We start from the raw sequence: 21870 nt of genomic DNA on the forward strand, positions 1-21870 counted from the left end.
GGGCTGTCAAAGCCACCAACTTAACCCTTTTGGTTCTGGTATTGAGCAGTGGTTTGCTGGCTGCGGAAGCCCATGACGATCCCACCCAGAAACGACAACATCACTAGTGAGGCTGACAGTCTTGCTGTAATTGGGAGGAAACAGGCTGCAGCATGTTTGGCAGATTGAGAGTCACCAGTAGCCAAAGTCAGGTTTGTGCAACTGTAGGGCTCAGAGCCCCCCCCCACCTCACATGGTGAGGAGAAGGTGGCAGTCAAGTTCTAGATGACCCAGATGATTAAGTTGGTCCCTGGGATAGTTTTACTTCCTCACCTCACTCTCCAGAAGGCGAGGAAGGGCATTCTCTCCTCTTGCTGCCAGTTACCTTTAGGGGAGGCTGGCATGGGTTTATAAAAATCTCATGGTGGAGACAGCCTCCCCACTGGCCCCCAGCTGGCTTCTGTTCCCAGCCACTTCACAGCAGAGGCCAAATCCAGAACCAGTGTGTTTCATGGGCCTGAGGGTAGGACAGAGTGGCCAGAGACAAGGGTGGGGAATCAGGGACACTGGCCATTCTTAGCAGTTCCAAGGAAATGGCCTTTCTCCCAACTACCTTGCACAGGCTCAGTGGCAATAGTGGCCACCTGTCCTCCCAGGAGGGTTCCAGGCCCTCCATGGAGTGGCTCAGAATGAGGGAGGAGGGTTCAGGCAAGGAAGACCACAAAGATGATGAAGAAGACAATGAGGATGAGGAAGATTTTGACCATGAGCCACCGATTGGAGGTGACTGACTGGAAGTACTTGAGGATCTCTGAATGGGCGGCCTCAACATCCAGCTGGGCTCCAAGCACATTCTCGTCAATCCTGGAAACAGGAGATAAAACAGAGAGGAACACTGGGTTGAAGAAGGTTAAAGACATCCATTTATTGATATGGGAAGGTGATCACAATATGTAGAAGTAAAAAGTATTTGATACTACGTTAACTCTCTGTGTGTGTGTATACACATACATACATACATATACACATCAAGTTTTTTGAGGGTAGTAGATCATGTTTGATTCTAGCTTTAAAGTGTCCTGCCAGTTATTAGCTTATGATTGAATTATTTAACCAGTCTTATTTTCCACATCTAAAAAATGAGATAATTGATATAAACCCTACTCCTTTCATGAGATTTCTTATTTATCTGGTTTTTTTTTTTTTTATTTAAAGACTTATTTATTTTATGTATGTGAGTACACTGTCACTGTCTTCAGACACACCAGAAGAGGGTAGGAGATCCCATTACAGATGGTTGTGAGCCACCATGTGGTTGCTGGGAATTGAACTCAGGACCTCTGGAAGAGTAGTCAGTGCTCTTAACCACTGAGCCATCTCTCCAGCTCCTCATGAGGTTTTAATTTTCAGTGAGTTAAATGAGCCTCCAATCTATATGAGTACCCCAAATGCTGTAAGTTTTACTCATAAACATTTCCTGCTTTTTTTTTCCAATAATGAATATGTATTGCATGTGATTAATGGGGAGAGAAGTTCAAACCATTATAGTCAGAAAATCCTTGTTGGGTGATAGGAACATCTTAATATAGACAGGAACTCAAAGAATAATACAACTCGGGGTTGGGGATTTAGCTCAGTGGTAGAGCGCTTGCCTAGGAAGCACAAGGCCCTGGGTTCGGTCCCAGCTCTAAAAAAAAAAAAAAAAAAAAAAAAAAGAATAATACAACTCTTACATCCAGGGAACATTATCTTGGGGGAACAACTCCTCAGAGGAAGGACAATTTTGAAAACTCACTGGGGCAAACAAAACTTCCAGCCAATCTACATATACAACCCTTCTCCTTTTGGTTGTGAGCCTAGCATTTAATGGCTGAGCCATCTCTCTAGCCCTACATATATAGTCCTAAAACCCAAATATTGTGGCTGGGTAGATAACTCAGTATTAAAGTGCTTACTTGACAACCAAGAGGACCTGAATTTGGATTCTAGCACCCACACAGCAAGCTGGCCACAGTCTTAACTGTGCCCATAACCAGAGCACAGCAAGTAAGTGTAGAAAGAAAAGAGCTGGGTTTTGCTGGTTGAAAAAAACTAACTAACTAACTAACCAACCAACCAAACCAACAAAAGTCAAGTTTTAGGCTAAGGGAGGCCCTATTTCAAGGAGAATAAAATAGTCAGACATGGTGGCATACATCTTTAATTCCAGCCCTTGGGAGGCAGAGGCAGGCTAATTTGAGTTTGAGGCCAGTCCGGTCTCCAGAGTGAGTTCCAGGGCTACACATAGAAACCCTGTCTCAAAAAATTTTTTTAAATTAGATAAAAATAATTTAAAAAAAAAAGAAGGGGTTGGGGATTTAGCTCAGTGGTAGAGCACTTGCCTAGCAAAGCGCAAGGCCCTGGGTTGGTCCCCAGCTCAAAAAAAAAAAAAAAAAAAAAAAAGGACATCTGATGCCTCCTCTGGTCTACACATGCTCATACAACATAACACACATGCCTTGAAAGTAATTTAAAACCCAAATACCATCCTATGTAACAAGATGTTTCAGACAAGGTAGTCTACACATAAAGCAGGACAGTCCACTAGGATTGTATTGCCTACTGACATAAAAGTCATTTGAGCTCACATAACTCTACTCTGTGAATGGTAAAGTCATCTAAGGACAAATTTCAGACCCAGCCCTATCAGTAAGTGATGCATGATACCATACATCTTTTTTTTTTTTTTTTCCTTTTCTTTTTTTCAGAGCTGGGGACCGAACCCAGGGCCTTGTGCTTGCTAGGCAAGCGCTCTACCACTGAGCCAAATCCCCAACCCGATGCCATACATCTTGACTTTTAAAAATGGATCTGTGGGGGTTGGGGATTTAGCTCAGTGGTTAGAGCGCTTGCCTAGGAAGCGCAAGGCCCTGGGTTCGGTCCTCAGCTCCGAAAAAAAGAACCAAAAAAAAAAAAAAATGGATCTGTGACACAGAGCCCTATAGGGGCTGAGTATGGCCTATGTGGGGCCTAGAAATAGAGAGGAAGGGCTGGACAAAGGGCTGCAAGATTAAGGTCCTGTGAAGACAAACATGAGGACTGAGTTCATCTCAGTGTCATAAATTCAGAAGCCTGAATTGTAGTTTTTTGTTTTGTTTTTGTTTTTTGTTTTTTTCTTTTTCTACATTGGAGAGGTCAAAGTATCAGGTTCATAGCTTTTGGCCATAACTACTTTGTTTCGTTGTTTGAGATGGTTCTGTGTAGTTCTGGGTCTTGGAACTGATTGGCTAGACCTAGTCTGGTCTCAAACTCAGAGGCTCACCTTTGAGTGCTTGGAATTAAAGTCATATGCTACCAGGCCCAGCCCTTTACATTTTTTAGTGGAAGTTATTTGGTTTTGTTTTTTAAAGAATTATTTAAGGTATATGAGTACACTATAGTTGTCTTCAGACACACCAGAAGAAGGCATCAGATCCCATTACAGATGGCTGAGAGCCACCATGTGGTTGCTGGGAATTGAACTCAGGACCTCTGGAAGAGCAGTCAGTGCTCTTAACCGCCGAGCCATCACTCCATCCCTGTGAGTACATTTGTTATCTCACAATGAATAAAGCTCACTATGGCAATTATAAATAGCTTTGCTTAACAAAAATAGATAAACCTGATAAATGCAACCTGGTATATAAAAGATTACAGAGGAGCTGGGGAAGACGGCACAGCAGGTAGGGTACTTGTCTGACTGAGATCCCTGGGAGCCATATGGTAGGAGAGAAACATCTCCACAGCTGCTGTGTTACTTGTGCACCAACACACACCTGCAGACAACACTAATTCTGCTGGTTGTCTTTTATTTTTCTGAGACAAGGTCCTACTGTGTATCCTTGGCTGACCTGGAACTTACTATGCCTGGCTGGCTTGGAACACACAGAGATAACCTGTCTTCAACTTCTGGTATTGAAGGTAATGTGCCACCATGACTGGTGGGGAAAAAAAAAAATCCTTTTTCAGTTAAAGTGTCAAGAGTTTAAGGCCAGCCTGGCCTACAGAGAGAGAGTTCCAGGACAGCCAAGGCTACACAGAGAAACCCTGTCTTTAAGAAAAAAAAAAAAAAGGGCTGGAGAGATGGCTCAGTGATTAAGAGCACTGACTGCTCTTCCAATTTAATTCCCAGCAACCACATGGTGGCTCACAACTATCTGTAATGGAATCCGATGCCCTCTTCTGGTGTGTCTGACAGCTACAGTGTACTCACATATAAAAAAAATGAATCTTAAAAAAAAAAAAAAAAAAAAAAAAGTCACAAATAAGGCCAGGCAAGGATGGTGGTGCAGGGCTTTTAATCTCAGTATTTGGGAGGCAGGAGTCACTCACACTCAGAGTTCCATGCCAGAACTACAGAACAGACTGGAAAAACCTTCATAATCAAGTATATGTAATTTTTGTCTAGATGGAGCTTTAAAATTTTTTTTTACATTTATTTTGTGTGTCTATGTGTACATATATAAGTATGCATGTACCATGGCCCTCATGTGGAGGTCAAAGAACATGTGAAAATTGGTTTTCTGTCACTATGTATGTCCTAGGGATCAAACTCAGGCCATCAGGCTTTATATAAAGCAAGCAACCTTATCTGCTGAGCTTTGCTTGAGGTTTTCACTCAAGAGGGAAAAAAGCTAAAAACAGGGACTGAGTGTTTAACTGAGTGGTAGAACACTGTCCAGCATGTACAATGTCCTGGGATTGATCCTGGGGTGGAAGACTATATCTGATAGCTGTACTCCTTGAGATAAAGAGTCTGACATTAAAGGCTTCCTAATGAGATACAAGTTACACAGCATCTTCTTTCAAGCTATTCCATACAAAGTAATATGAGCAGAGCTACTGAAGCCTGTATTTGGTTTTTCCAAATAACATATTAGAGAACCAGGCTTTTGTGTTCTGAAGAATAGTAAATAGTGACAAGGCCAGCAAACAACTTCAAGCTATAAGAACTGCAAGGCATGCGGCCTTTCCTCTTGACAAGGCAGAAGAGTCAGGAAATAAAAAGACCATCAATCAGGAAACTCCTACACCTCATTCTGACGCTGGCTGACACCTCAGTTTTCAACATAATGACCAGACCTTGGTAAGAACTGCAGTTCCCCTTCTCAGGTTCACTGTCTTTCTGCTTCGTCCTGAGATTCTTTCCTGAACGGAGCACCCATATCCCTCAGGTTCTACATACTTCTCAGGCTGCTATATCACTAACAACACTGCCATTTTCTGCTGCTGACATTTTAAATCCAGTGAGCTGCTGCACTGGTCTTAGCTCCTGCCTTTGCTCACACTGGGGTTTCAAGTATTTGAGGCCATACCTAGCTTTTGTGTGGGGTGCTTGGGATTTTAACTCCGGCCCTTACGTTTGTGCAACAAGCACTCTCCCCCGCCAAGCCATCTCCTCCAGCCCTCTCCAGATCATTTATTCTTAATTTTTGAAGTAAGAGCTTACTAATTGCTAAGGGTGGTCTTACCTGGCTCCCAAATTGTGATTTTTTTTTTAAAAAAACTGACAGGATGGTGTGTCACCTGTCTATTATCTAACTCTTGGGAGATAAAGGCAGGAGATTAGGCTACTCTTTTTTTTTTTTTTTTTGGAGCTGGGGATCGAACCCAGGGCCTTGTGCTTCCTAGGCAAGCGCTCTACCACTGAGCTAAATCCCCAACCCCTAGGCTACTCTTATAAAGTGAATTTAAAGCTAGTCTGAGACAAGACAGGAGAGCCTAACAACAGAATGAAGGTAACACTGAAAACATGTTTGTTTAGTTGGTTGTTTTGAAACAAGACTTCACCAGTAGACCTGACTAGTCTGCAACTTGCTATATAAACCAGGCTGGCCTCAAATTCAAGACATCTCAGTATTGGAGAGATAGCTTAGCAATTAAAATTAAGAGCACTTGCTACTTTTGCAGAGGACCTACCTGGGTTCAATTCCTAGTACCCACATGGCATTTCACAATCATCTGTTAACTCTAGTTCCCAGGAATCTGAGCCCTCTCTTGAGCTCTGTGGACACCAATGCGTAAACATTGTTCCATACACACAAATGCAGATAAGACTAAGACACATAGATAGACAGATAGATGACAGACAGATAGACACACACACACAATCTAAAAACACTAAATTAAAAAAAAATAAACCTTCAGATCTGTCTGACTCTACTTCTGGAGTACTAGGAATAAAGGCATATGCCACAATACCCAGTTTTAAAAATTAGACTTATGGGCTGGAGAGATGGCTCAGGGGTTAAAAGCTCTAACTGTGCTCTTCCAGAGGTCCTGAGTTCCATTCCCAGCAACCACATGGTGGCTTCAACCATCTGTAATGGGATCTGATGCCCTGTTCTGGTGTGTTCTGGTCGGTGCTGGACTGTCGCCTTTACCTGGCTGCAGTTGCCAAGCTCGTGCTACTAGGCTTGTGCAGAAAATGCCTTTACCCAACAAGGCCACTGGCTATCCCTGAACTCACTATGTAGACCAGGCTGGCCTCAAACTTACAGAGTTCTGCCTGTTTCTGTCTCCAGAGTGCTGGAATCAAAGGCATACGTGCATCACCACACCAGCCCCTCAGTAAGTTCTTACTGAAGGAGTAGAATAGAAGCAGGGAGTAGAAGCAGGTGAATTAGGACTGGTGGGTAGGCAGGATTCACTCCACTCTTCCAAAGAACACCAAGCTGTGACACCTGAGGACTTCAGGATATCAGTGCATGGAGAAGAGTAGGCTGCACTGTATATCGTGAGTGTCTCACCTCTGAATTGTTTCCTCCTGTTCTTTAACCATGTGTGCCAATTGTTGAAAAATGGAGCCCAGCTCAACGATTGTAGACTCAATGTTCTGCATGGTGTCTGCCCGACTCTGGATGTAGGAATCCTTCAGAAGAAGAAAGCACCATGAACTGGGGCTGAAGTATTTAAGACATTTTCACCATGACACATTCCAAACACTATGGGGAGCACACAAGACAACAGAGAAACTGATCCTCTGGACTTCAGAGCTTGAGTACCTGCTCATCAATGAGCTGAAGCTGCTGGCTTGTTCTAGGGTCCATCATGTCGATGGCCACATCCCTGGAGGCTCCTCGGGACTCTCCTCCCAAAACTATGGGACCACCTCCTGGAAAGGAAAACAGGACATGGTATATTTTAATGGTTAAAAGCAGTTGGCACACACCTTTAATCCCAGCATTCCTGAGGCTGAGGCAAGAGGATCTCTATTGAGTTTGAAGCCAATCTAATCTGCCAGCCACGATAACATAGAGAGACCCTGTCTGTCTGTCTGTCTGTCTGTCTGTCTCTCTCTCTCTCTCTCTCTCTTACACACACACACACACACACACACACAGAGCACACAAGTGCAGTTCAAGCTTAGAATGGTGGTGCATGCCTTTTATACTAGCAACAGGGAGGCAGAGGCAGTTCAGTCCTCAGCTAACAAGCTAGAGGCCAGCCCAAGCTACATGAGACACTAGCTTTAAAAATAAAAACACATTGAAAATCCACTGGCACTAGATTTAAATCCAGCTCTGAATGGATTATTTGATCTGAGTCTCAGTTTCCTCATCTGTTAAATGGAACTAACAATAGTTGCTTTTCCAAAGGATGGTTGTGAAAATTAAATGAGAGAATGTGACTAAGTACAGAAAGTCAACACTCATTTTTCTGATAAAATGCACAGTACCATTCTGGCCGTTCCAATCTCCTACTCTACTGCTGTGTTTACACTCTAAAGTTTACAGGATGCTACTAAACCCAGAAGAACTTAGCCCTAGGTTTCCCACAGTACCTCCGACTTACCAAGGTTGTTGGGGGCCAGAGGCAGTGCCGACACTGGCGCCCTGGAGAACTGTTCCCGACGGTTCCTCTGCTGTTTCAGATTCTGATGTTGTGAAGAAACAAAAAGATCCTGAGTCTCTGGACAGTAGGGAGGTCAGCCCCAAACCAGAGTGCTACCCACCTACAGATCCCACTTACTTCAGTCCTCACTTCCAAAACAGACTTGAAGTCATTGGACATGGAAGCCAGTTTTGACTAAAAGGCAAGGACAATTGGGTTATTCAAAGAAGATACTTTCTGTTCGTTCTCTCCCTCTCCTCCCTCCCCCTATCCCCAAAGTCCCACCTGCAATGAAACTACAATGGTGTTGGAATGGGTCTGCAGATGCCGGCCACTCTGGCTGCCCTTGGCCCTCACAAAATCTTGAAGCTGAGCAATTTGTTTGTTGAGGCTATTGATGTCCTGGAAGAGACCAGAAGAGTATTAAGCAGTCTTCAGTCACTGCTGCAACTATGGCTGTCTCCGGCAGGGAAGACAGAGAAAACCCACTAGTGGTGTGAGTGTCTAGTCAGGTTAGAAGGTAGCACTAGGGTGTTCAGGCTCTGTTCATTCCTTACAGAAGAGGGAAACTGGATTCAGCATTTGTAAATGAACGATTTGTCTGCCCACTACCTTTCTGCTCTACCCATGAGGCCACATAGCCCTTTCACAGGCAAAGCTTTGTACCTACAAGATGCTGACAGAGTACCTGAATATTACTCAGGAAAAGACAAAACAGCAAATCTTTACACAGAATTTCTAATGTTGCAAAAGATTAGCTATGACTTATTTCTTCAAATATACAGTGACTTCCTATCACAGCCTATGTGTCACCTGCATTCTGTTCTCCCATGAGGGCAAAAAAAAAACTTGTCTTGATATACTATGACCCAGGAAAGTACCAGAATGGAAGTCATCAAGAATCATGAGTCGAGGGGCTGGAGAGATGGCTCAGAGGTTAAAAGCACTGTCTGTTCTTCCAGAGGTCCTGAGATCCCAGCAACCACATGGTGGCTCACAACCATCTGTAATGAGAACTGATGCCCTCTTCTGGTGTGTCTGAAGAGAGTGACAGTGTACTCACATACATTGAAATAAATAAATCTTTAAAAAAAAAATAGTATAAGAGCTGGAGCAATGGCTCAGGGGTTAAGAGCACTGTCTGCTCTTCCAGAGGTCCTGAGTTCAATTCCCAGCAACCACATGGTGGCTCACAACCATCTGTAATGGAAGCTGATTCCTTCTTCTGGTGTGTCTGAAGACAGCTACAGTGTACTTATATACAATAAAGAAATCTTTTTAAAAATTCTTTAAATAGTCTGAGAAATATATTTAAGATAAAATGTAAGCATCTCTATAGACTTTCTAAGTACACCAAACCTCCCTCCTCTCCAGAACCCTGGACTTACTTTCACTGATGACATGTCTACCTTCCTTGAGTTTCTGACCCAAACGCATTTCTAGGTCTGTATGCCATAATAGCTCCTTCCCTTGGGGTCTAGCTTAAGAAAAGTACTATTCCCACACGGGAACTCAAGATGAAAGCTTCTAATCTCTCACTATCTCCTTAGCATACCTACATGAGACTGTAAACTATAATCTATGATAATGGCTGTACAGGTAAAATCTCCTGATAATCTATTAAGCACTTACTGTATACGCAGTACTGTATCAAATATAGTAAAAGGTCTGGGGTATAGGGCAGCAAATGCAGGCCCTGGCTTTCTTTCCTTGCACCCAAACAAAGCCCATTGACTGCTTTTTCTGTATTTACCATTTAAGCTTTTGCATTTAAAACCCCCTCTTCTACTTAACTCTTCATCTATTATCTCCAGGCCACAGATCCTTTGCTGCTCTCTCCATTTTAGTGACTGCACCGTCTGGTGAAAGATGCCTAGTTAGTCATGGTGGCTTACACTTAAACCCCACCTGCGGCAGGCAGACTGTTTTAGTGTAAGCCAGTCTATACTGAGTTATGGAATGAGACTCTACTTTGTTTTAAAGATTTATTTTTGTGTGAATTGATGTTTTGCCTGTATGCATGTCTATGTAAGGATACCGGATCCCTTACACTTGGAATTACAGGCAGTTGTGAGCTGCCATGTGGGTGCTGGGAATTAAACTCAGGACCTCTGGAAGAACAGCCAGTGCTCTTAACTGCTGAGCCATCTCTCAGGCACAGAGACCCTCCCTTAAAATACAAACAAAGAGGCTGGAGATCTGGCACTTATTACTCTTGTAGAAGACACAGGTTTACTATCAACAACTATACGGTAGTTCAAAACCAACTGCTACGGTAGTTCTAGGGTACCCAATGCCCTTTTCTGGTCTCACAAGCATCAGGCACATATGTGGTACAAACAGATACACAAAACACTCATACATATTTTTAAAAAATGTTTTTAAGCAGATGTGGTGATGCAATACCTTTAATCTCAACACTTGGGAAGCAGAAGCATGAATGCAGAGCAAGCCTGGTCTATATTGCGAGACCCTGTCTTCAAAAACAAACAAACAAATCCGCAACTCAAAATTCTCCTTTTCGTCATAGCATTTTTGGCCTTGTCTTCCAGTATATATTCTAAATCTATCCATACCATGTCCTTTTCTACCTCATGTACCCTAACCACCTTGTTTACTCTCAAAACATCTCCAAGAGCCTCCTAAGTGACTACCCTCTGTCTAGTCTGCTTTTCTAAGATCTGCTGCCTAAATAATGCCCAGTGTGATCAAAACCAAAACCAGGGTACTGTCATCACTCTGCTTGAAAGTCAAGAGCTTAGAGCTGGAGAGATGGCTCAGTGGTTAAGAGCACCGACTGCTCTTCCAGAGGTCCTGAGTTCAAATCCCAGCAACCACATGGTGACTCACAACCATCTGTAATGAGATCTGATGGCCTCTTCTGGTGTGGCTAAAGACAGTGACAGTGTAGTTATATATAGTAAATAAATCATTTTAAAAAAATCAAGAGTTTATCACACAATTTAGAATACAACCTAAATGTAAGTTGATATCTTTATGCGGGAAGACAGGTACAGGATAGAACGAGGCCTGTCACTGGACGAGAAGGAAGGATGGAGAAAAGTTTTAGAAAGGAGATAAGGAGCCGGAGCCAGAAAGAGAAGGAGCTGGGAGAACATGGCGGCAGATGTTAAGATTCTTCTCTGCCCATAGATACAGGTTGTTATGACCATTTTTAAGGGATGGGTGTGTACAGGATCTTGTATGTCCAGATGGGCAAATTATATCTTAGCAATTGGATCAGAGGCTATTGTGTGTGTGTTCTTTCATGTGGTGACTTAACTGAGTCCACAGTAAGAGAGTAGAGAGATAGGTGGTCTCTGTATGAAACTGGTGTGGCAGCGGCCCGCCTTGGGTAGAGATGGGTAGAGAGATTGCTGTGGGGCTGAGAAAGTAGCCGTCGGCAGTGTGAGATGGGATGGCGCTTAGCAGGTGAGACACTTTACTAACAGAAATGAAAATATCCCGCAGATGCCATGTGGCCCTACGGCGCCAGCACTAGCTCGGATAAAAGAAATCTCTATTTTACTGCAACACCTAAATGCCTAAGCTGCTTTATACAGGACCCGTCTGGCCACTGCCTACTTCTACCGTATTCTGCTCCTGGGCTTTCCTAACCTGTTGCACGCTGCCCACACTTGAGGCCTTTCCTCTGGCTATGCCCACTTTTGAAATGGGCATTCCCACTTTTTGAAATGCATGTATTCAGATGAATTACTTTTTCTCACTATTCAAACATAGCTCAAATATCACGTCTTCAGCCAAACCAGCTTGGATCAACCAATCCAGTAGTCTTGGCCTTGAAAAAGCCAGTGTCATGGATTGACAGAAACAAACAAAAGATCCTCACAAGATCTGCCTTACTGATAAGACAGTGGCAACTCAGAAGTTAGGAGTTCACACAAGGTCACAACCTAAGTGGGTGACAAAGCCACTTCAAGTTCTTCAGAATGCAGTGGGATAGTTTTTAAGTGGTAAGTAGTAATATCCCAGTAGTAATCTAATATTCTCTTCCATCACCACAGCACACCTTAAATGGGGCCTGCTCTTGGAAGACCAGCATATTTGTACTAGAGCCACACAAGCTGCCTTTTTAGCCTCTAGCCCGTCCCATCCACATTCCTGACCAAACTCTGTGCCCTGAAGACCAGTCAGGACGATTTTACATGTGTTATCAAAGCCCACAATGCTCTTTACAACTAGCCACTCAGTTAACAACCAACTTCTTGCCAGTCACTCATGTCAGTAACCAACAGTCAGGTCAGGCCAGACACTATTATCAGCATTTCTAATGTACATGTGACCAAGCAGAAAGGAAGATCCTGGTGACACATGGTATAATCCCTGTGTTTTGGATGCTGAAGTAGGAGAATCAAAAACACCAGGATGGAGCTATGCATGGTAGCATTTGCCTTTAATCTCAGTACTCGGGAAGTAGAGGCAGGCACAGCTCTGGCTTTGAGGCTAATCTGGTCTACAAATGAAGTTCCGGGATAGCCATGGATACGTAGGGAAACAGGTCTTAAAACATACAAAAACACGGGCCTGGGCTATTTATGTAGACAGTCTCAAAACTGAAGCAAAGCAGCTGCTCCCAGGGCATCTGTGCACCTTTTGTTCCCACTCCTTTTCTTCTTTTTGGAAAAGTAGAAGGGATGGAGGGAAGAAACAAACATAGGTAATCACAGAGAATGTAACACCTGATACTTGAACCTTCCCTTTGCTTTTGTTTGTTTGTTTGGGAAAATTTCTCTGCAACCCTAACTGTCCTGGAACTTCACTATGTAGACCAGGTTGGCCTCAAACTCAGAGATCTGTAGCGTGCCTTTGCTGCTTTGTGGACCTCCTTTTCCCACTCTTCCTCACCCACCCCACAACATATACACACTCTGTGCTCCCCTATCAACTAAATAGGAGAGAAAGAAGAGGAAGGGAAAAGAGATAGAGATCGGTGAATCTAGTTTCTTTCTTAGTTCTTCTTTGAGCATGACTACTAACTCTCCTTGAAATAACCACCAACCCTACCTCTTGGGGGTGGGGGGGCTTCTAGCATTTATATACCCTGTGAACAATTCCCAGCATTCCAAACATCACACAATCATAGACTATCTGCAGCTGGCCAAGTTCGAAGCAGCCCCACAGACCTACACGTGTGAATACAACAAAAACATTCTCCTCACTACAGAGGTCTGTCTGCCTCTGCTTCCTGAGGGCTGAGACTAAAGACATAGGCACCACCTGGTTGAACTGCTGCATATAGCCTCCCCAGCCTACCTCCCAGCTCAGATTTCACATACTTGGTCAACCTTCCCAGAATCCTGCTTCATTCATCACTTTGTAAACCTTTTCTATGCTAACACCTACTCATTTTAAGCCAAGGCTTTTGATGCCAGGTAACTCTCAAGGAAAACAAGCCTTTGAAGACAATCATCTTGCTTCACAGTTCTCTCACCAGCATCTAGAACAGTGCTTTATAAACACTAGACGATCCTAAGTGTCTACTGACTCAATGGAGGAGCAGGGTGTTTGGACACGGGTCTAGATACTTACCCTGGGGATTCATGGCGATGGAAAATGATGGAAGTAATCTAATTAGAATGCTGGGCTCTCCTGATGGCTAGCGGCTCACCTGTTTGATGATGTATGTTAGCTCCTCAATTTCTACTGCTTTATCATCAAAGAGGGACTTGCGCTTTGCCACTGCAGAGACGGATGAAACATTACAACATGTGAGGGTAATAGCAAGGCTCACAGAGCTAGGATAGCAGTTCCGTAGTAGAGAAACTTGCCTTAAGGTAGAAATCCCCAGCACCGTAGGAAAAAATAAAACAAAACCTCCATGAGCCTCACCTCCTAGTACTATGTTTCACTGTCCCACCTAGGAAAGGCCTCCCAAACACTCACGGATTGTTAGCTTCTCCAGCTTGGCAAATGTATTGCTGAGATCTTTCCCAATGCGCCTGCAAATGATCATCAGTGAGAAAGTTGTGGACCAATTCCACTCAGCCAATCCCAGGCAGATCTACTTCTTAAAACACTGTGTCACCCCACCACAAAGCCCCTCTTAACTCACCTGGCCATGAGGGTAAACTCGCTGCACTGCCGGGCAGCGTGCAGAGCTGGTTTATTTGTTTGGATTCCATTCTGAAAAGGAGTATCAAAAATTTGCTACTTTAATTCCCTTCGCTATTTATGCTCAGCTTTTCACTGCTCCCTCACATAAACCACTAAACACTCTAGTGCTGCTGGTGTCAGACAATCTAAATTTATCAGTGGTTTGTAGCTAAGAAAACAATGAGATGCAGGTTTAAATCCTACATCTAGGATTAGGTTTGTGGTATTTAGGACAAGTTACTTAAAGTATTCTTAATTTCTCCTGAAGACAATTCTTCCTCTCCTATTGGTAAGATTCGACTACTTAAGAATTGTTAAGCAAGTTTAGACGACTAGCAAACAAAACCTAAGCATTAACTAAATGGGCTCACGCCGATCTTTCCACTCCAGGTCCTTACCTGACGGCTCTGCAGCGACTTGCAGGCAGACAGGAACTCCTGGGTCCGATCCCGGCAGGACATAGTGTCGGGAGGGGAGGGCACCAGGGCCACCGGGGTGGGCAAAGGAGCGATGTCACTGCTGCTATTGATAGCAGTTGCAGGGGACAGAACCTGTGTCTTTGAGAGACCCAGGTAGACACCCTGATCCGTGTTCTTAGATCCGTAGCGTTTCCGCGGGATCATCGAGTCGCATAACCTCGGACTGTTGCGGAGAGGAGAATGTCATTCTCCAAACGGCCTGTTTCCCCAAACTTTACCCTCAACTAGCAAATCCTCAGTCCCTTTCCCGTATTTGACAGACTTTCGAGCCCAAGGCCACCCGCAGATCCTGCACCCGGGACACGGCGAGAATGGTCAGCTTCCTCCAGGCCCAAGGCGAAGCCTCCTCAGATTCTCCTTCCAACTTGGCTGACTACAAGAACACCGGCCGGGAGCCCTAAAGTCGAGAAAACAGCCACAGCCTGGTCCTGCGGCCCTGAACTTCCAGCCAGACCTTTGCAGTTGGCCCAGGTCTTAATCGTGCCTTCTGGTATACGTGATTTCCTTCACCCTTTCATAGAAAACGGCAACGGACCTCCAGAGGTGGGCACACTCCAGAGGGCGGAGGGGGGGAAAAAAAAAACCTCTTAAGTGTTTATTTGAAACAGGAAGTCCCACCTCCGTCAAAGTTCCGCCTGTTGGAAGACTGCAGCCACTGATTGGACAGGGCCGAAGTTTTTCTCAACAAGACCTTTCCTGATTGGACACCGGGATATTCGCTTCGCGGAGCCGCCAGCAGGACTTGCCCCTGGCTCCCTTCCCCCCCAGTCAAGCCGCTGCCCCGAACTGAGCCGACCAACCGAGGCTGGACTCCTACTGGAGCGAATGCCTACCTCTTCTGTTGCCTACCGCCACCGCTACTCTCCTCAGGTCGTTGCCGCCTCCTCGCCGGACTTGTAAGCAGTGGAAGCCGGACCAAAGAACTGGAGCCGCCACGTCACCTACACGTACCCCTAACCCCGTGACGTGGCTACTGCGCCACGCCTCTTTTTTAGCCCAGTGACAGAAGGAACACACCCCTGCTCATGCAAACTCGACTCCGCTCTTATTGGTTAGACTGCCGCTGCGGCCCCGCCCCTAAAGAGCAGAACAGATCTCGAGGGGCTGGGCTACAGGAGCCTTAAAGAGCCTGAGGCTGTGGAGCTTACAAAGCTGGAAGCCTAAGCATTAAGTGTTCTCAGCCGATTCGCAATATCAACTTTATTCTCTGGATGTTGGGGAGGACTGAGACCAGGGTTGTAGTCAGCCCTTTTCTGGTTCCTTGTGGCTGCCCTCACGTTTGCGCTCCTGCATCTGATTGTCTTGCTTGCCTGACCGTGAAGACCCCCGACGGCTGAACATGGATAGCCTGCGCCACAGCACGGTGATCAGAAGACTTTCGTTAGATCTTTGTTTACGGCGGCCTAGGTTGTCCCCTTCATTGCCTACAAGGACCACAGGATCCACTTAATTCAGTTCTGCTCCCTTCTCTGGGCAGTCCCTTTGGGGCACCTCCCACTCCCATTCCCGGTCTTGAGACCTTTTTTGTGTCTAGTCCTACCTTCCCTGCCTTCCTCTGTTACTTCTTCCCGTCCTTGCTCATCCGGATGGTCCTTGTCCTGACAGCAGCCCATGGCCCCGAAAGGCGAAGGACTCCGCCACCCTCCCCAGCCAGCTTAGCTCTGGGCCTAGCTTTTATGACGTCAGGTCTCCCACGGCCAGGTGAGGGAACCCCTCCCACCTACAAGATTTCCTTTCTCCCATCACAAAAGGTCCAGGATCTCAGTATGTGTTGGGCTGTTTATTAACAAAGTGAGCAAGGGGCTTTAAGGACTGGTGGATCCAGGACGCTTCTTTTTCTTCCTTCTTTGGAGAGCACCTTGTTTCTGGTCCAAATCAGGGAGCTTTCGCTTGGCAGCTGCCTCCAAAGACGCCCAAAGTTCATCTGTCTCTGTGTCTTCTGGGGGCACTAGGTTGGGCTCTTGAGGTTCTTGGGGCTCATCCTGATGATCAAGAAGGACATTCAGGAATCAGGGACAGGGAAACAGACTGGCTGAAAAATAATTCCTCTGGGTACCAAAAAACCAATGCCCTTGTGTTCTGAAGGACCTCACCCTTGGCAATTGCCTATAAAGGCTTGAGCACTCCTCAAGGAAATTAAGTTACAGTAAGGAGAAAGCCCTGGCCTCCTGTTCTCTCCACAGAGAATTCCTTGCCATCATGACTTTGGCTCCCAAATTCTCACACCTAACTAGTTGCTCACCTCCCAGTTATCCCGGCCTGACAGGAGAAGGCAGTTCAGTTGAGACTTGAGATAAACCTGTAAAATAAAGGGGTTTTTGAGCCCAGACAAGCTGAGACAGAAACGTTTTTATGTGGGGCACAGGAGAGGGGAGAAGCTTCAGAAAAAAGGTAAGTTAGAGTGGGAGAATGACATTTTAACTCTCTCACCTTATGCTCTAGCCCTCGTGGATTGCGGATCCTGTGTATCCTCAGGACTCTGTCTAAGCCACAAGATGCTAACAGGGGCTTCGAAGGATGACACTGCAGCCCACGTACACTGCCTGCAAGCCCCTTCAGACAGCCCAGTAGACGCCCTGGAGAAGGGTATTTATTTAGTTACTGTTGAAATCACTTACATTTCAGTATTTAATCCTCAGAATAACCTAGAAACAGGAGTTACCAATGACATTTCAATTTTACAGGCAAAGAAAAACACAGGAATCAAATAACTAGTCCAAGGTTACAGAGTTTTTGGTGAAATCAGAACTTGAACCCAAAGAATGAATGTGACACTAACAAGGATAGGTGACTCAGTAGTGACCTGACTTTCTCTTTGCCCTCTCCTCAAGCAACCCATGGTCCACTCACCTTGCCGAAAATCAATTTCTGCCAGCTGCCCATGAGTGTTCCCCACGATGACAGAACTAAGGAGGATACCAAAGAAGGGGCTCAGTACAACTTCTGGAGCCTTTCCAGAGCAGTTTCCCTTTCCCTCAACACTCACTTGCCCTCAGGAGTCAGGGTCATGGCTGTCAGTGGGTATTCTCCATAGGTGGCCTCTAGGACTGGCCGGCGCTGGGGGGAGGCTGGATCATAGATTCTGACCTAGAAGAAGACTGAAATTTCACAAGAGTATCCTTACCCACTCTGGTCCCTAATATCTTATCATCATCCTTCTGTAGACTAATATTTGTTGTTGTTTTGAGATAGGATCTTTCTACATAGCCCTGCTTGCCCTGGAACTTGTTCTGTAGACCAGATTGGCCTCAAACTCACAGATCCACCTGCTTCCCGAGTGCTGGGATTAAAAGGGGTACTACCACGCCTGGCAAGACTGCTTTCTCATTTAAGGTATGTACTTAATCTCATCTCAGAATACTCGGAGAAGGGCAAGAGCCCTCATGAACATAGTCTAAGGGCAGTGGAGGAATAAAAAGTGAGGAACAAAAAAGCTTAATCTTACTGAGGGAGCAATGGGGAGCTTTTCATATGTTGTGAGCAAAAGCCTGGCACCTATATCAGACTTTAATGTGCAAGACTATACAAATGACAGTAGTGACCCAACCCTGCCCAAGTCTCAGAACTTCAAACGAAATAAGCCACAAAGATTCCTCGGGCTGGAGGGATGGCTCAGTGGTTAAGAGCACTGACTGCTCTTCCAGAGGTCCTGAGTTCAAACCCCAGCAACCACATGGTGGCTCACAACCATCTGTAATGAGATCTGATGCCCTCTTCTGGTGTGCCTGAAGACAGCTACGGTGTACTTATAGATAATAAATAAATTAAAAAAAAAAAAAAAGATTCCTCGCCAAGCCCTCACACAAGACTGGTAGAGCTGAGACATTAAAGGGGTCCCCAAAGCAAATCAGACTTTACAAGGCCTACAAAGTTCTCAGATAGACTATGCCTAATATTGTCAGATCCCATGAGCCTGGTTAGTACTACATGGAAGGATTATAAAATTGTTTTGACAGCCAACCTGATGTTCACCCATGGTATCTGTTGCCTGTGGAACTAATGTAAAAGGAATACTCCTTGCTTTCCCTTCTACGCGTAGAATGCCAGAGTTCAAGAATTCCACTCTAGAATGCAGTAAGGGGAAAGTAGTAGGCTCAGCCACGGGCATGGTCACTGGAGAAAGTATGCACTGCTTTGAGAACCCGCTCTGTCAGGAGACACTTTTCTTCTTCCGGAATTCAAGCTACTTCAATTCGGGAGTAGCAAAGAACCTCACCTGGTGGTATCCTGTACATGTGACAAGTTTCTGTGACCCAGGGAGGAACTGTATATCTTGGTCCCAAATCGGAACCCGCAGATCAAGCCAATCATTCCGCACCTGGTGTGGAAGGTAAATATGGGACACAAGGTGATGGTAGGCTTGACCTGTTTCCTCCAGTCCCTCGAGTTCATCTAGGTTATGCTCACTTCCCCCAACCTCAGACATAGCCTCTCCCCACCCCTTATCACTTACATTCTTCGCCCTGAACACAGGCTCCTCAGACCCCTGTAGGTCCCATACTTTCAAAGCATTCTCTTTCCCACATGTTGCAACCACATGTGTGTGTGTGGGATCTTGGCGCATCCTACACACCCCAGGACCCACCTTCAGTTCCAAGAGCTGAAAAGAACCAGAGATGAGTCAGTCTCAAAGTCCTTAATCTTTTCTTTACCAAATTCCCCATCAGACCCCTACCCTCGCTCCCATCTTCTTCAATCACTGGGACAGTTGAACCTTACTGGGTCAGAGGATGCCTCCTTGTCATTTTCACACCAGACTCTGAGGATCCCAGAATCCACACATGTGATAAGAGTGCTGCAAGCAATTGAGGGAATATTGGGATTTTAAAAAGTGTAAGCCAGGTTCTGTGGCGCAAACCTGCCTCTAACAATATGGGAAGTAAAGAGGGAACCAGGAATTCAAAGTCAGTCTGAGCTACACAGTGAGTTCAGGGCCATCCTGGCTAAATGAGACATCCATAGTGTTTGTCCCAAAACAAACAACAAAACATCCCCTCCCTCTCCCCTCTCACACACACACAAAATGAGCAACCCAACCCAAACAGTAGCATACATCTCTTCCCTGGAAGCCCAAGCTTTTCCCAGGCTCTGGACAACCTGTGCCTATGTTCTTCCTCACATCTCTCTACCTAGGCTCAAGCTCCAGATTGCTTGCCTGGGCTGTGGCACAGCATTTGTGATACTCTTCACTCCTACAGGTTCAGAGCTCTGTCCACGACACTTCCCATTCAAACCCAAAATACTCTCCATTATCTATGAAATGAAACCCCAGCTTAGTACAAAAGCCCTTTCCATTTAATCTCAACCAAACACAAAGCCAAACGTACATGTACAATGATGTTTCCTTGACTTCAAACTCCGAATGGTACTTGTCCTATGTATGTGGTAGCATTTTAGTATTTTAACTCCTCCTTAGTCTCTGCTCAGTTAGTATCTGCTTTTCAGAACGTCTTTATCTCTTCTGTCAAGATTATACTTGTACTTCAAGACCCAGGTCAAAACTCCATCCTCTGCATATCTGTGTGGAGCTCACCTGTTGATTTACCAAAGCAGCGGTCTTTCTTCATGGATCTAGAAAAGCTGCTCCCAGGTTACTAACCTTGGTGATCCTTCCTAACCGTCATTTTGGAAGCTTCATTATCTTGTATTTTTGTCAATCACTACTTAATCGCATGTTCAAAAGCATTAAACTATGTGCATAGAACCTTATAAAGGAGACAGGATAAGATTCTATCTCAGATGCAAACTCTATAAAGGCAAATGTCTTACCCAAAAATCCTTATACTCTTCCTTCATGCCTTCAGTAGCTATCCGATAAATGCACATTATAGGGATGAAGACAAGAACCTTGCTTGCAGTCACCTATCCCAGGGGCTGTATTACCTAAGAGTTTGACTTAAGTATTCAGTTCATCCATGAGGGCCCCAAACGCTCTGTGACCTGGCCTAGAATGTGGTCCTTACCCATCATCGGCCTGGGCGAGACCTCGGAACGTGCCTTCCCCGCCTGGGCAGTATCTCTGGCTCTGGAATGTACCCTCCTCCGCATTAAAGTGCCTCACGGTCCTGTCCGCACATCCCACCAAAATCTGCCAACAGAGAAAGGAATGATGGGAGAAGAGCAAGACTGCAGGGCACCAGTTAGCTCCGGCCTGGCCAGTGGCTACTCACCTGGGTCTCGCCGCCTGTGCCCCAGCACAGAGCATTCACTGCCTCCTCCCGCCGTGGCTGTCCCGACGGAGTAAAATTTGCCGCAAGTTTCCGCTGAAGGTTCACCCCTGAGGGACGAGGACGTCAGTCACGCTGGGGTGACAAGTAAATCCTGCACTTTCCCACAAACAACTCAGATTCTCACCTTTCAGGATTCCAGTCTCAGTGCCGACCCACACATGGTTCCAGCGAGCCGAGGTAGCGGCCATCGCAGACCAGCCTGTGGCTTGCACTTCCGGCGCGCCAGCACTACATCATCAGCGAGCGCCAGATTCAGTTTGACAAGGCGGGTCTTTTCCTCTGTACCTGCACTAACCTGTCGTTTCCCTCTCTCCCTTCTTTCCTCCCCTCTTACTGCCAACCCTCAAAAAAGGCACACATTTTTAATGTGCACTCTGGCAGTAGAGGAAAGAGGATCTATGTAGGCTTCAGGATGGCCAGGGCTGCGCTGCACAGAGAAACCCTGTCTTGAAAATACAAAACACACACACACACACACACACACACACACACACACACCACACACCACACACCACACACCACACACACACACGCGCGTGTTTATGGAGAACTGAAAAGGATCATCTCTCACTGTCTGTGAAAAGCATAATTTCTGAACTGCAGTGCTGTGTGGAGCCAGGACTCCATCACTATTAAAAGAATTTCAGAAGTTATTCTCTATTTTCTAATCATTGGTAAGTGTGTCTGCATATGGGTACAGAGGTCCAAGGAGGTCAGAGGCGTAGGATCACCTGGATGGAACCAGAGATACAGATGGTTATGAATTGTCTTATGGGTGCTGGGAATGGAACCAAGGTCCTATGGAGGAGCAGCAAGTGCTCTTAACCACTGAACCATCTCTTCTTGAAAAGTAGAGACCTGGTTATCATTTTTATTTGCTCAAATTGAGTCTATAGTCAGAATTTTTGTTTCTTAAAGACCCCAGTCATGTGAATATATATATATTCCCAGGTGTAGAATAAGGTGGTGCTTCAGTTTGTCCATAGCTGTTAACTACGATGTCTCATAATCTAGGAGGACTATGATTTTTTTTTTTTGCCAGCTGCAGATAGTTTACATTTGGAATTATGGGGACTCTGGAGAGGGTTAAATGCCAGAGACCCAAGAGGGGTGGAGGCGCTGTGAAGAAGACAAGGCAGCTGCTGTTTCCTACTGATGCTTCTGGTTCCTGTTGTTGAAGTTTGAAAAGAAGCTGGAGAAATCCTGACTATGATGAT

At 45.4% G+C, this 21870-nt stretch overlaps 3 protein-coding genes and 1 long non-coding RNA gene across 6 annotated transcripts; 1 reads left to right on the top strand and 3 right to left on the bottom strand.

Annotated features, from left to right (window-relative positions):
* Positions 1-107: 107 nt before the first annotated feature.
* Positions 108-15408, bottom strand: Stx5 (syntaxin 5). 2 transcript variants are annotated; one of them, XM_032891574.1, is made up of 11 exons: positions 15257-15408; positions 14343-14586; positions 13904-13974; positions 13735-13790; positions 13460-13530; positions 8116-8232; positions 7969-8025; positions 7792-7873; positions 7002-7111; positions 6747-6868; positions 108-843 (listed from the first exon to the last, which is right to left on the bottom strand). In XM_032891574.1, exons 2-11 carry the CDS (start codon positions 14565-14567, stop codon positions 684-686), a joined length of 1071 nt encoding a protein of 356 aa, XP_032747465.1. In that variant the 5' UTR covers positions 14568-14586; positions 15257-15408; the 3' UTR covers positions 108-683. The 2 variants fall into 2 exon arrangements, with proteins under 2 accessions (XP_032747465.1, XP_032747466.1); XM_032891575.1 differs by lacking the exon at positions 15257-15408 and having other exon boundaries at positions 14343-15230.
* Positions 15409-15595: 187 nt separating this feature from the next.
* On the bottom strand, positions 15596-16091 carry LOC116890935 (testis-expressed protein 54-like). Its single transcript, XM_032891578.1, has 2 exons — positions 15964-16091; positions 15596-15847 (listed from the first exon to the last, which is right to left on the bottom strand). Exons 1-2 carry the CDS (start codon positions 16034-16036, stop codon positions 15666-15668), a joined length of 255 nt encoding a protein of 84 aa, XP_032747469.1. The 5' UTR covers positions 16037-16091; the 3' UTR covers positions 15596-15665.
* Positions 16092-16182: 91 nt separating this feature from the next.
* Positions 16183-20869, bottom strand: Wdr74 (WD repeat domain 74). 2 transcript variants are annotated; one of them, XM_032891576.1, is made up of 11 exons: positions 20778-20869; positions 20594-20700; positions 20387-20511; positions 19143-19218; positions 18877-19023; positions 18640-18741; positions 17410-17510; positions 17274-17329; positions 16854-16999; positions 16666-16722; positions 16183-16405 (listed from the first exon to the last, which is right to left on the bottom strand). In XM_032891576.1, the coding sequence occupies exons 1-11, from the start codon at positions 20839-20841 to the stop codon at positions 16229-16231; spliced, it is 1158 nt and encodes a 385-aa protein (XP_032747467.1). In that variant the 5' UTR covers positions 20842-20869; the 3' UTR covers positions 16183-16228. The 2 variants fall into 2 exon arrangements, with proteins under 2 accessions (XP_032747467.1, XP_032747468.1); XM_032891577.1 differs by having other exon boundaries at positions 19009-19023; positions 20778-20855.
* On the top strand, positions 18474-21304 carry LOC116890936. Its single transcript, XR_004386795.1, has 2 exons — positions 18474-18645; positions 20332-21304. It is a non-coding gene; the product is annotated as an uncharacterized LOC116890936 (long non-coding RNA).
* The last annotated feature ends 566 nt before the right edge of the window (positions 21305-21870 follow it).

Source organism: Rattus rattus, chromosome 2, assembly GCF_011064425.1.
Source record: "Rattus rattus isolate New Zealand chromosome 2, Rrattus_CSIRO_v1, whole genome shotgun sequence".
NCBI lineage: Eukaryota > Metazoa > Chordata > Mammalia > Rodentia > Muridae > Rattus > Rattus rattus.